Here is a 15392-nt window from a genome sequence, read left to right as displayed (position 1 = left end):
ATCTCATCTGAACTCTTTGTGCTGCATGGCTTTATGTTGGAGTGACACCAGAAAATAAAAGCAACATGTTACTTGTGTATTTGGCTGAAAACTCAAATGTGACTGTTTACGTTGGAAGAAAGCGGCAGCCTCGACCTGAATCCATTGTTTAGATGGATATTCTCACTTGCCCAGCACTTGAGATTATCAATTACATGGAAGCACAAAGGCACTGAGGAGTTGTTACCCAGGCTTCGACTCACTTACTCTTTCAACTGCATTTACTTTTATCTATGCACGCCGACTATTTGTCCAAATTATCATGTTATGATTTTACTCTCTACAAAGCACACGTGGAGTTAGAGTTGAAAGGTGCAACAATTGTGATCTCACCTTTTGTGATGAACCACAATGCTTCCGTACTCTTACAATATGCCCGTCGATACTTTTAGCGAAAGCTAAGGTGTGATTCCTGCTCAGGTGACAAAATGCTGTCACTTAACCGAAAGAAGAGGGCCACACTGTGTCTGGGAAGAGCATGTGCCTGCATTGTGTAACAAATATTGATAGCACTCATGTTGCGATGCCGAGGGAGCCAAATTCATGGGGCTAATTGTCAAAATACCTCTTCCCGCTCGAGCACTGCAAGACTTGAGGGTACTTGTTTGCCTCTTCTGCTCTGATGATACAATAACTCCAAACAAGTTTGCAGCCTCAGGAGTGACGGCCCTCATTTGTGTGCTCCTTCCAGAGCTTCTTCTCTTTCTCGGTGGGAGTCTGAGGGAAGCAAGAATCTCTCAGCTACATGTCTCTGATACTATAGTGCACCTTCACCTCAGTGTCACGCTCGCCGCATGCAATACTCGGGTTAAAATGTGTCACGTATAAAGGCCAGATGGTACGTGCGATGGAGTGCTTCTGCCATGAGCTTATTTTATAGAGGGGAGACAAAAGGCCATCCCTCAGGTGTGTGGTACGTGACCTGACCCCAGTGCCCTGAAAGCAAAGCGAAGCAGAGCTGCCACTCACCTGTTTTTGTCGCTTGCTTATAATGCCTTTGAAACCCCAGCAGTAAATAAGCGGTGGCAGGCAGTCAGGGGTCTGTTGATTCAAGTTGAACATTAGCATTTCTACTTCATGCTAATGGATGACCTCATGTTTCCCTCCAGAGGACTAGTGAGCGTGCTGGCTCCTGGATAACCGCCTGCGTTAATGACAAGGAGTCCAACCAACCCTCCCTGCTGTGTCTTGGGCTAATCTGCTTTGATCACCTTTGCTAACATCTCTATTATCAACAGATTTCAGTCATCAACAAGGAATCACATTAACGCCACTTCCTGTGACCCCGCTGCACTGAGCATGGACGCGTGTGCAAGGGATAAGTTCGCCAACATGTGCCGTCCCCAGGGGAGTGGAGGAGGTCGCCAGGGCGAAGATTTGTAAATGCAATAGCATTCACGAGCCTGACATTATGCATTGTCTTCATTTCAGAGAATCACATCCTACATGAGGAGGAGGCGACTCGCCCACCCAGAGATCACGCAGGTCCCCCACATGCAGAGGAATATAAGATACTGCAACAACTCCCTCAGATCATTTAGTATTATTTGCGCATTCGAAAAAGATGCAGAGCAGGAAATCTGTGGATGTGAGGCAGGCAGGCACAGACACGTCTCTAGTGGCTACGGGAGAGTGTACCATGAATAAATTTAGCGCTGTCCCCCAGGAGATTGCCTTCAATCACGAAGCATAAGGTGTCAATGCGGCGCCCTGTTTGCATGCACCAAATTACCTTCCACCAGATTGCTGAGCTGGGTCTAATAGGAATGGGGAATGGACTGAAGAGCATGGACTGCTAATTAATCCGGACAAAGTCAGAGCTCATGTCCTGGGCCCGCTGACAACTGGTCAACCTCAGGCCATAACACCAGGCAGGCTAGTGTTATACAATAATCTACATTTATGTTTACCCGGACGTTTTTACATGCTTGGATTTCTCTATTATACTGAATGAATGCCACTATTCTCTACATTTTTCTAATAATGCAACTGCAAAATGAAGCCCTGTTTGTTTTCAAACAGGTATTGGATGTAAGTCATCAGACATTTATGTACAGCAAAAACTCTGAAGCCGCAGTAATGTGGATCCATAATCACCAAAGTATCTCCAGGAGCAGAGCAGCATTTCCACCGAATCCTACGGTTTATGAACCATAACATTATCGGCCATATCCAGTATTCAGCACAAGCTGAAATATTAACATCTCAATTTACATACAAATTTCAATGCGTCTAAAAGCGAAAAACTCTTTACCAAGCCATTTTCCCATTTGGAGTAATAGCTGGTTTTCTGAGATCTGGTTGATTGACTAAACAAAGACAAGACTAGTGCATTAAAGCAATTGTTTATTGCTGCTGCATTACAGGGTATGTATAATTTTGCTGTAAATGGTTATTAACCGATACAGAAACCATGGATTTGTATAATAGCTGGTAATCATTCTACCTCAGGACGTGTTTCCTCCCTCGTACACAGGGTTAAAGAATTAGAGTGTAGTCAATTACATTTAGCAGGTCACAGAAATTGATTTACAGCCTAAGGAATTATTTTTTTTTTTCCTGGTCTCTGACTCTGTGGTGGCATTCTGCTCACATAATCAAGGATGAGCGTTGCCTGTCTACCCAATCTACTACTTGGTCCCGCAGGGAAAAATGACTTGCAACAGGAAAACCTGCATGAATACTAATTTGCCTACTTGGCTTTAACAGCTTTTGCAAGCCAATCTCATAGGAATTTGCAGAATATGATGCCTTTCTATCTTTCCATATTAATTACCCCAACGGAAAATAGGGACAGCAAGAGATGGAGATGGAGGGAAAGAGAGTGACAGAAGAAAAGTGTTTGAGGGAGCGAAAGAGAGATGGAGTCATGGGAATAGCTCTAAGCAGGGACTCTCTGCTCTCCATCCTAAATGCGGTTAATTATAATGTGATCTGAAGCATCTCGAGCAGGAATCTGGCAATCTCGATTTGGAGCTCTTTGACCAGAGCTACAGTTTGGGTCTCTTCATTATGGCTCAACTTGGCCAGCTTTTCTCCCTCCCTCAGAGGGAGGAAAGCAGAAATGGACGAGACGCTGGAATGAAACTTGGACGCAGCAGTTATTTTTCTCTCTCGACTGTGTGACTCCTGAACTCCTTCAGTTCAGTCTGTGTGGGCGGGTGAGAATCGTGCCTACATGGCCATAATAACTACAACACTCAATGGAAATGCATCAAAGGCCAGGGCTCTAATTAAATAACATGATTTAGAAAACGTTCTTCAAATTGCCTGGGGCTAACAATAGATGATAATCTTCACTGGAAATCACACTTTAAACTCGTACACCAACAAACTATCGAGAAATGATTTTATATACCAAAAAAAGTGTTTTTGGATCGAAAGTCACTCCACATTCTATACATTTACTATATTAATGTCTTAAATAATTTATTTCCAAAGAGGAACAATGTGATTTATCCATGGTGTCAGATGTTGTGATAATTCTAACTCACCATGGATAAATCACATTGTTCCTCTTTGGAATTATATCGTATATTGTTGTTCACCATTGGCATAGACTACCAAAGAGCACAAGCAAAGTTCAAAGCTATAAATAAAATGTGACCATTCGGAAATTGGTTATCGGTGAAGAGAGGCTACAAGCTGATATGGTAACTGAACAATAAAATGGAATACATCCAAGTCTCTCAAGCAAATCTGCTTTCAGCTCATTTCTTTATTGTAACAATACCACAATTAATATCATGCCACTCTGGTCCGGCTATTTCCTGTTTTGGCAGTGCAACATTTATAAAAAAACATGCATTTGTGCCATGAGCAGCAGAGCTACGTGTGTTTTGCAGCACCGTAGAGGGATCAAGAGCACAGGTAAACGAGAGAAACAAAGGATGGAGGGAAGATACTTTCCAGTGGGGGAAAATGCATCTTAACTCGGAAACTGGGAGACTTTGAACATCGCTCACCATTTTAGCAGTTTTGGCAGCAGTTGTTCTGCACACAAACAATTTTCTTCAGCTTGTATTCAAAGTGGACATAAATTATGACACTACCTCTCACTCCCACGACGTCAGTGATACAAATTAGCGACATGCAGCCATGAATCTTGACAGCACTGATTGTAATGGTTGCGAGATATGTTAACAAACAGCGGGAAATCAGTACAAATATGCATAAATGTGAGAAGATAAATTGAACTACCCGAGCTTCATTCCAGTCCCCTCTCGAATGATATATGTGATAATGAGTTTGACTGTCTATATTCTTTCTCTGACAGCAGAGCTGCTGAAGGTGGCCATGTTGATAGTTTGTCATCGTCTTGTAAATGGGGAAAGTGCACCTTCCCAACCAGTAACCATCCAAGTTCTGAGCTGCATGATGGCAGTATGAAATACTGAATACATGTCTGTATTTATTCGCATTTATTGTTGGGAATTAGTTCTCACTTTTATTATTCCTTTATTGCTTCTTTTTCAAAATTGTCTAGTTGTTTCCCTCATGTAAGTAGGTCACTATTGCATATTATATTCAGATTATAATAGGAAAGAAGCTACATATCAATAATAATTATAATGGGTGTAAAAAGTGAATACTGTATTTCGATAATGCTGTACAGGAATGTAGGTATTTTTAGTGGGGGAGTTTGTAAATTTGTTTGCCACCTTTTCAAAAATCTATTAATGTGTGTATATAAGACATGTTGAATTGACATACTTAAGCCTGAACTACTGTATAGTAGTCTATATTTAGCTATTCCTGTTTTCTGAAGAAGATAAGGCTTGTTATGTATATATATATATATCATTTCAAGTTTTATAGTTGTATTTATTGTTGCCAATCTGTAACCTATATCCAAATTAAATATAAATTACTATTTTTTTAATCCAAATTATAAAAATGTTCTGTTAAGACTAAAATATTTCACATTCTAAAGATGAGAGGAAAGTTCAATCCCAAAGATACTCCTTGTTAAAGACAAAGTTTTATTTCACAGTAACTAAAGAAGGCAAGTTAGCCAACTACCTGTCAAAACAAGAAAAGCTCAAACTAAAATACCAATGGATGATTGATGAATTGGAAACTCGCATAAAGTGAGCAAACGCCATAAACAAACTAAAATCGTTGTAAACATGTTGTCCTGGACACTTTCAGTATATTGAAGTTGAAGAATAAACTAAATTGTGAAAGACCCTCATATACACTGAATTCAAAAACCTGAATGAGGGAAATGTTTCACAATCATAACAATATTAATGTTAAATTCTCCTGGATACAATGCTTTGGCAGGTTCAGATCATGCATGTGTCCTTGCTCTTGGTAGCCCTTCTCTGCCTGGTTTGCGTAATGCAGCAGTTTTTGTTTTGTTTTGCTTTTTTGCATTATGAAATGCACACATGTTTACAGCAGAGAGAAAAACAGTTCTCAGTCTCCTGAAGAGACAAAAAATGGCTTCAGATGCATTTTATTATGAAGCACAAGTCGAACTGTACTGAAGCATCTTGATTCATGGTCACATGATGATGTCATAAACCCTTTTGAAATGGACTAAATTCAGCACATGAATGCTTTTTTTTTTTTTTTTTTTGCTTCCTCTTACTTTGTACTGCTCACCTTTGGTCCAGTTTCTGATTGTAGTGCTGCTTCCTCCGGTGACTCCTCATCAGCCAGACCCACATGGACTCACACTCACATTTTTTAATTTTGATCTGTGATACTTTTCCTGCTTTCTGGCACGTCTTGCTCAACTGCATTTAAATATCATAAAACATTTGCAAGAGTGTAGTTGGTTTCCGCATTGCTGAAATGCAGCAGGGTGTGGTAACGTCTGTCATTAACTCAGGTCGCACCATTAGGCGCACAAGACCGCCTCAATTTATTTCAAGTTAAAAGCCCTGTTTTCAAATTAAAAGAAGTGTACTACTTCTTGTATGTGTACAAGGTTTTCACTGAGACTGAAAACAACTGAAAACTCATACTCTTACCTAAATTCCAAATTTATTTGGAGATTTCTGGGTTTTTCTTTATGATGTAATTACCCGTTTAAGTCTATGTAACTCGAACTGAACTGTACTCCTAATGGTGTTAATAGAGATGAATTTAATCAAATTAACAATATTTAGTAATGTTCCTTATGATGCAGTTTTCAATCTTCAAAAATGTTCAAACTTGTGGGGTAGGGAAACGGGTACTTTCAGGGTGTTCAAATGACTGCAAATCCAGTCAGTCTACACATTTCTGTGGTTTTCACTTACAATGTAATCTTATATAAATAAAGCCTGTTTGTTGTCAATCTGTCTGTCATTGTGAGTTTTGTTGTTGTTGTGCCTTTAGCAATGGGATTTTTTCCCTCCTGACAAATTATAACTTAAATGCAGTATATGCACATTACAGTTGCTATCCTTAGAATTTGATGTCAAAGAAAGCAAATAATCAAAATCAGAAAGATGTTGACTAGAAAAAGCAGTCGGCCATACGAAAACCGAAGGGACTCAAGCACCAACACAAGGAGGAATAAACACAGTCACAAAGTTTATTAAAAAGGAAAAGACAACTAACCAGATGCATTTTTGCATAAACAAGGAGATCCATGACCTATTGAGGAGCACATTAATGCAAAGGGACTGCAAAGCATCGTCTTAGTACACACTGAGACATAATATAGGCTGATATATGCTGTGCAATACCTTATAGAAAAATATAGTCTTGTAATCAAAAGATCAAAGCCCCATGTGCATGTAATATCAATCTATAAAGACATGACATCCGGCTGCAGATGAGAGCAACTTGGTGCTTTTATATACGTCCTCCCCGAAGCATCATCATAATAAGGGTTTTAGGCGTCCATGCTGAACACATTTTCACTTGGCCCTTTGTGTCAGAGAATCTCACCTGGCCTTTGGAGTGGGGGCAGTGGGGTGCAAACCTTCCTGCCCCAACTATGGAGAGACAGCCTTCCTCTGTAACCCACTCTCATTCACAGACATCATTCATGTGCAAATCATCCTTGGACCTATTGTTCACCCGCTACGCTCTCAGATACTTGCTGAATCAAGTGATAAATGTAATGGCAGGGCTGCAGATATGTTCTATATTGTGCACAGGAACAATAGGACTTATCAGAACATTCACATTTATTCTGTAAAGGTAAAGCTAACTTCATAGGATGAGCTGGAACAATAGACAACCTCAGTTTATGAATAATTAGCTTTGTTTATTTGACAGTATGCTCATTCCATGTTTAGTCCCTCATGAGGCTGCAACATCTCTCAAACACGGTTTAAAAGAATATACCCAAATATGAATATTGCCTCATTAATGCTACTATTGAGTGTGTTTCAATGAGCTCAAAGCTAAAAATATATATTCTCAAAAGGGCGAGGACAGATCAATTACATAATAAATGCATGAAAGGTAATAAAGAACCTGATGAGCTGAATACAAAACAAACCATTGTTTCTAATACACATGCAAATGACATGTTAAATGCTGTATAGAAAGTTTGAACAATAAAGTATCTTGTCATAATTTATTAATCCTGTGCAACCCCAAATAGTAGGATTTTTAATACTAAACCCCCCATGGAGTTTGGCTTACATTGCCCACCAAACAACTCTCACACTATACATATACATATACATATACATATACATATACATATACATATACATATACATATACTGTGCATATACATAGTTTTCATTACAAATATCTGGTGACTGTAATTATTGCTGTTAAGCTCATTTTTAAATATTGTTTTATTCCCATCACAGTCACGATTAAAGTCAACAAATTAAAAAAAATAATAGTTTCTCACCTGATTCGTCTTATGGTCACTTTGGAAATGGAAGAGTCATTCCCCTGACGCCCAGTATTTATTTGCTGTTGTGTCCTGAGGCTCTCTGGCGTCCCAGAGAGGAGGCTCACCTGCATCTCGAAAACCTCTAGGACAGACAAATATGCTTTGGAACCATAGTCAGAAAAAGGTTAAAATTTGATTAAGTCTAGAAAAGGGTTTATGTCAGTCTTTAATTACTGTACATTTTATACTTATGGGTTTTCTTATTTGACAGTTCTGTTTCATTACTATTACACCTTCCAGTGAATTCAGTTTTTTTTTTTTTTTTTTTTTTTTTTTAAAGTGTTTCAATAAAATAACTGATAGTTGTACAGATCATTCATGTGTTATTATCCAAATTCCTCCTCTAAATTAAAAGGAAAACAGTCCCCTGAACGTTTGACACAAAGCCACAAGTCATGGGTGCTCCATGGTGCCAATATCTTCAAAAATATTAGACCAAAACCTCAAACACGATCGAGAAGATAATGGAATATGTTTGTAAAAAAAAGATGAATGGTTTCTTTGAAAAATCAAACAACAGCTTTCCATGGAGCCCTCTTCCTGGTATGCAGGCTCACTTTAACAGGAGATGAAATACAGCAGAGAAAGTTTCATCTAAGCTTTCTTCTTCCCCCTCCTGTTGTGACAAATCCAAACGATGACCCTGAAAAATGTCTATTGTGGGTGTTAACTCGCTGTCACTCTTTCACATTGAAACATGGAAGTGAGTCAAGTAAGTCTTGTGCTTTCACTCGATTGTGGAGATGCTCAGACGGAGCCTGTCAGGTTGAGGCTGGTAAATACAATTTTGCAAAGAGAACCGGATAAAGTGTTTAACTTTAGTTAAAATTCAAAGACTTCAGGCTCTGCCGAAAAGGAAAACCTAAAACTGATATTACCTCTGATACTCATAAAATTCCTTAAAAAAAAAAAAAAAAAAAAAAATGTCAACAGAGCTCCGGATTCATACAATTTTCCACAGTGAATAGCGACTATTCTTGTAATCTAATAAGGTGTTGCTGCAGATAAATTGCTGAATACTAAATGTAGAAGAGGAGCATGACACATGAAACAAAAGCCTTGCAGACTTTCTTGATTAGGCCTGCAAAAAAAAAAAAAAAGAATTCAAAGTGTTTTTTTGTTTCAACATTCAAGGACAGAATCACAAACCCGAGCCAAAGTAAACATTTTACTAACAACTGTTGATGGGTGGTAAAGATTGTTTAACTCCATATAATTGTGCCTGATCCCTTTGAATAAAAAAGGAATTAAAAAAAAAAGAAGAAAAGACCAAGCTTGTGTAATCAAAAGCAGAGCCTTTTGTCTCTTTAACACACATACCAAAGAAACAGCCGAAGAGGCCAGATCAGAATGAATGAATATTTAATTGAGGCCTATTGAGGCAAAAGATCAAAATGACCTTGTTTTAAATGATTATTCACTGATAAAAATAAAAGTAAGGGAGGGGGAGAATGAGAGGCGCACACTTGAGAGCCTGTCCAGAGAGCAGAAACATATTACACCGACGTATGAGAGCGAAACCATAGCATTGTTGTTGCATCACAAAAAGATAGTAATTTCAAATGCATATGGTTGCAGAGAGGGCTGGCAGAGAGCTCTGTTACAAATGTATTCAGATTACAGACAGCCACAAGGGAAATAATCTCTCTGTCATGATTAGAAAAAAAGAAAAAAGAAAATGTCTTGAATGTAGAGTTTAAACACTTAAGATCAGGAAATAAATATGATCGCTCCTCTATGTTCTTGGAGGTAATGAGCTTGAGAAGCAGATCATCCTGATTGGAGTGGGAGCCTTCACGATTTACCATAAGGTGGATGCAGGTCAGATAAAAAACAAAAACAAAAACAAAAAAGAGAGTAATGTTGCTTCTTCTCAGAAACAAGTTGCTGTTGCATGGTCTCATTTCTTTTATTTTATGTTTTATGTGACATTGTTGTCAACAGGCACAATAAAAAGAAAACATAACGGGGATGCAGAATTCAAATAAGTTTGTGTATATTCTCACTGAATATGAACAATGCTCTTTAAATGCTTGACATGATATTGTTACAAAACAATTGTATAGTTTTCATGGATTATATCGGGGAGAAAATATGTTTTCCCCATATAATTATTCCCTATTATGAAGTGTAATATTCTGTTCGTGGTTTCTTTTAGTTCGGGACACTAAACATGTTTTAAATACAATATGTTGTATGCATTGAAGCACTGTACATAAATTTGCAATACTGTTTTCCAGCACCTATTTCTACCAAGGTCAAATTGAATAATTTTCAACTGTCTGAGCTTGTATATATACTGTTTATATGCATTTTTCCTATTTGTAATCCTGTTTTTGTTTTGCTGCTGCCATTTGGTGTTACTTATTTGCTGCTCCTGTTTGACGCCTATTTATAGTGCTGACTTAGTGGTCAAATTATTCTGTCCACTTTGCTGCTGCGACAGTGACATTTCTCACTTGTGGGACTAATACCGGTTTATCTAACCTAATGTGATTTGATTTAATGACATCATATTTTACTTTATTGTACATAACATATCACAATGTATTGCGTTGTATCATTTCATTGCACCATATTTTGTAGTACTTCACGGAGTCACATTGCATCACATAGTATTATTTCACATTGTATTGCATTGCATAGTATTGCGGAGTAACATATTGCATATAGTACTGCAAAACATTGTATCATTTTGTGTGGCATACTAAAGCATATGTATCGAATAGTATTGTATAGTAAACAACAATACAGCCGATAGTATTGTAGTACCATATCTCACCTCGTAGTATCATAAAGTATATCATTACATAGTACTGCAAAGCGCCAAACAAACTACAAAGTATCATATCACATTATCCAGCATTATGTTGTATTTGCATTGAGTCGTCACATCGTATTAGTTAATATCTCAAAGAATCATAATCGTACCCAACAACATCATATTGCATCGGTTTAATCATGTAGTATTGTATTGCAACACACCCTTTTGCATTGTTGTACATTGCATATTATTGCAAAGTATAAAATGCATTAGTGTCGTGTTGAATTGCATCTGTGAGAAGATATTTGTGACGATTTAATATTTATGTTGAAGACTGAACCTCAGACTTGTGTTTATTGCAAAGTAAGGCAACTAATCATGTCCCCTCAGTGTCATCACAAACAGCATGTCCAAAATGCATATGACGAAACAAGGGACTGAACTGCACTAAGTTGGGTTTCAATGCGCTGTGCATTTATGCTATGCAAAATAAAACTAACAGAAGTTAAAAGATAGAGGAAAACTGTCATCAATCGTGTTTAATTCACAAAACAATGTATGATTAACTCGCCCTGAATATTTCAGGGCGAACAAACTGGAAGAACAAAACTCAAAATACAAGGATCTTACCACGATCTACTCACTGCTCAGCATATCGTTATTGCAATAATGGAGAACTTTTCAACAATCCAACATGGAAATCTGTTGTACAAAAAAACCCATCATTGAGCAAGCAGAATAATGAAGCCCAAACATAAACTGCATTTCAAGTAATGTATGTGGACTGTATGTCTCCCGCTGTACAGTTGTTTATGTCAGAAAGCGTAATGCGCTGGAAGCAAAATGCGATCACTCCCATTTTACTAATTGTTGTCTGTTGATAGGTGTCACTGTCCTTTTGTGTCTGTTTTGAATCGTTGCTCTGTTGCCAAACAGTGAGCTGAGCTGGCCACTGCGACAAACATTGTGTTTACATTTAACAAAACTGCACGAGTCAGACCTTGGCCTCTGCTGCATATGGAATACGTATGGGCGCACAGAGAATGAATCACAGTATTCAGTGACAACAGAATGTTTTCACTCAAGAATAAACACCAATAAACATGGTCGTAATGCTATTATGGCGTTCACTCATTTTGCTAAACAGCATTTTTTTTTTTTTTTTTTTTATTGCTGCCATTTAAGACCAAATCAGCAACAGAACATCATTATATGTGTTTTTTCTGCAGGAACATTTTCGTGAAGAGGAAAAAAGACCTTAAGGAAAGAGAATTGACAGATACTGTACGTCTGACATTGCTTCTCACAGATGTTCTGTTTAGGTTTCCTTGCTTTGACAATTGTGCTTTTTATTTTTCGCCTGAAAGGGAAATGTGCTTGCAGTCAAGCAGTCCCGCTGCCCTTTGGTTTCACATTGAACCAGTGGGAGTGATTTGATTGTTATACTCCAGCCGACATGCTATTATTGTGATCAAGGACGGCCGAGTCCACATTTGATACCTTCACATCTGATAAAGAGACAAAACCTTGAGTTTTTCATTTTAAAGAAACACACAAGAAACCGTGAAGAGTCCACACCCACCCATATATTTTCTAATCAAATCCAATGTCAACCATGTCAACTTTCAGAGGAGTATCAAGCTTTTCTGTAGTCATAGTATGAAAGCCTTGACAATGGGCATGTTTATGGTGCAGGCAGAGGAGGTGACGAAGACTCACATTAGTTTTAATATGAGGGCACATGTAAAATCTCAAACAGGAGCGAGACACTCTGGGGACTCTGAATGTGTCACTCTTTTTTATCCTGTAAGAAAAAGAAAAATCTCACCGCTTCTCCAGCATGCAGTGATGAACTTGATCATTGTAACTCTCATAATTATGTTAAATATCACTAAAAGAAACCATAATTTCTGTCCACAGTTCAAAAGGGACGTCAGACATTCCCTCACAGGCTTGTGAGTCCCATGGAAACATCAGTCAGATGTGGAAAAGTCACTTTATTTCAAACTACATGTAAACATTCCAAGTTATATAATGGCACGTTCTCATCCAGCAGAGCAGTTAGTGTAGGAGTGCGTTTAGTAAGCTGCACATTATTTTATATGCACCTATCAGTTACTGGCTTTTGGTGTGGACAGAACCTATGCCAATTACATGATTTCACTTGTTTTATAATAGCTTTGGGTCAAAACCAAGATTGTTTTCTAAATGGGGAAAGAAACAAAACTGTATGTTGTAGTCTTGGTAATCAGGAAGCATTAACGCATTTACTTTGAATCATATGGGTAAAACAAGTATCAAGACACTGAAGAAGAAATACTATATTTGTGTTCAAATGGATGTTAAAACTAAAGACAAAAGATAAATAGTTGTCAGGAAAACATTCATGTAAAGCACAAATAACTGAAAGTTGCATTCCACTGCTACCCTAATCCGTGCATGTCAGAGATGTTTTAGGTCAGGAGCCACGTAGAGCCCAATTTCATCTTGAAAAGGCTGGACCGGTAAAATAGTGTCGCAATAACCTTCAAATTTAAACGTTAGAGTTTTATCGAAAGTTTTTCTCTGTTGTGGTACAGAGTGTACGTGATGAAAATGTCTGTTTTTCACAAAACCAAACAATTACGACGGAAAATGTGGAGCCAATTTTAATGAAACCTTCTGGTTCAAAATACAGTGAAATCAAGTAAAACTTGCATTATGCATGCTTTTACAAAGTCACCCTGAAGCATGGCTTTGAGACGAAAACTGGCCCAAAGGACAATATTCAGCAAAAAACTAAAAAAACTAAAACAAATCTTTCACTCTCAGCTGATCATTTTGACTTTTACCTCACCCATTTGAATTGGTCATTATTTTATTAATGTAGTCAACCTCTGTGCTCTCTGAATGGCGTAGAGGCTTTCACCAAATAATCAAAATGTAACATTGAATTATTTTAAACTGGTTAGATATTTTTTTTCGATTTCACATTTTTTTATGGACAGATGGATAGATAGAAATATATGTTTAAAATATATTTATTTGCACCTTTTTGCATTCTTGAGACAAACTCGACCATCATAAACATGAATCCCTTTCACAAAAACGACCACTCCAGGAGAAGAGTCTCGTCTCCCTGAGTGTGACTGAGTGATGTGGTAAATCAGCTTCTGTACGGGAGTCAATGGTGTAACAAACAACATTTCTGAACCATGAGATAAAACCTTACACTTCCTCTTATAACAAAGAGCTCACAAAAAGAACGAGCTGAATATCATCAACATCGTCTCCCTTGTGTGGACTCTGAAGTTCTTTATGAAAAAAAGAAAAAACATATATATATATATACACGTATATATTGTATTGGAACACATTAGTACAATATAACTCCACTTCCACTGTGAGCTATCTGTCGCACACAAGTATCTGTTGACATGCTCCTTAACATGGATATTATGTTAGGGAGCCTTTTTGCAAACTCCAAATTATTCTGCCACAGTCCCTTTTCTGTGCTGGGTCAGGGCTGTCTGAAGCCATTATTGGTAATGAATGTGGAGTCCTACTTTAAAAGGTTCAGGCATCTAAAGTCACCTAAAGCTGACTAATGGAATCCTGCTGACACTGAATGCCAGGGGCTTTTACCACATCAGAATGGCAGTTTTGGAAATTTACACTACAGACATAATGAACTATAAATGTAAACCTTGGAATGCAGCCGCCCACACAGCCGCTCCAAGTTATTAATAGACACAAAATGTCCAGAGTGCAAGAAAATCAGAAATGGCATTAAACCCCATTGTGTCATTTCAGCAACAATTCTGCGGCAAGTTACTCATTTGTACAAGAGTCTGCAGGAATGTAAATATGTCTGTGCATTTTGGAGCCATAAGCACAATCATTAAAGATGCAGCTGTGAAAACAGGAGCTGAGCATTTGTCGGAGGCTCTGAATGTTGGGAGTTTGTTGGCGCCGCAGCACTTTGTGCCCCGGGAGATGGGCCTCTTCAGCAGGTTCACGGGTCGCACAGAAGCGAGCGGAGTGGCCATTGTGCTTTGTCATTTCACAGGTGACTCACATCACTACACTCGAGCATGCTGGAGGTAGAGCACTCGGAGATGCTTGCAGCATTCAAAATGCATGATTTTCAGCCTAGTGCAAACAAATCGCTTTAAAAGATCAGTTTAATCTATTTCGAGCTGTTATTATGAGCTGGGAGAGTTGTTCAGATAAAGAGACTGAAGCGGGGTTAACATCGGCGTGTTGGACAACTCTTCACATACTTTACCCAGCCTGAGAGCTGTCAACTTTATTATTTGTTTTTACGATACACTGCGCATATGATTTACAATGCAGACTACTAAAATAATGGTCAGGAGGTGAATTGCCACAAGTTAATCTGCCAGAAATTTTGCAGTGATATAATGCGGTGTGCTCATCTTCACGTCGTCAGTGTCACCGCTTGTTTGTGTTGAAAGGTTGAGGACGTAAGGCTGCTTCAATCTCTGAGTTGCTGTCATCTGATTCCCCCCAGAAGGCTGCACAGGAAGGCAGAGAGAACAAAATAAGAGATTACATTATCAGCGCACAATGTTCACTCCAGGCCCCCCTTTTCCATCTTCAGCATCATTTCTTTATCTGTTACCTACTCTCGCTTCTTGATCTGTTAGATGTTAATTTTTATGCAGTCAAACCAACAATATTGAATGTCACAGAAGATTTTGTGTCTTTCCTGCAGTCGGTGCTCTTTAC

The 15392-nt window shown here is 38.3% G+C and overlaps 1 protein-coding gene across 1 annotated transcript in view; it reads right to left on the bottom strand.

The window, feature by feature from the left end:
- Window positions 1-13326: 13326 nt before the first annotated feature.
- Window positions 13327-15392, bottom strand: part of kiz (kizuna centrosomal protein) — a gene marked incomplete at its 5' end in the record, with an annotated part of 28550 nt that continues 26484 nt past the window's right edge. Inside the window, one exon of the mRNA XM_080513415.1 lies at window positions 13327-15178. Coding sequence (XP_080369541.1) covers window positions 15096-15178 — 83 coding nt within the window. The 3' untranslated portion in view covers window positions 13327-15095. The remainder of the gene's footprint in view (window positions 15179-15392) is intronic.

The sequence above is a fragment of the Blennius ocellaris genome (genome assembly GCF_963422515.1).
Source record: "Blennius ocellaris genome assembly, chromosome: 17".
In the NCBI taxonomy this organism is placed as follows: domain Eukaryota; kingdom Metazoa; phylum Chordata; class Actinopteri; order Blenniiformes; family Blenniidae; genus Blennius; species Blennius ocellaris.
This window is presented reverse-complemented; position numbering and strand designations above follow the sequence as displayed.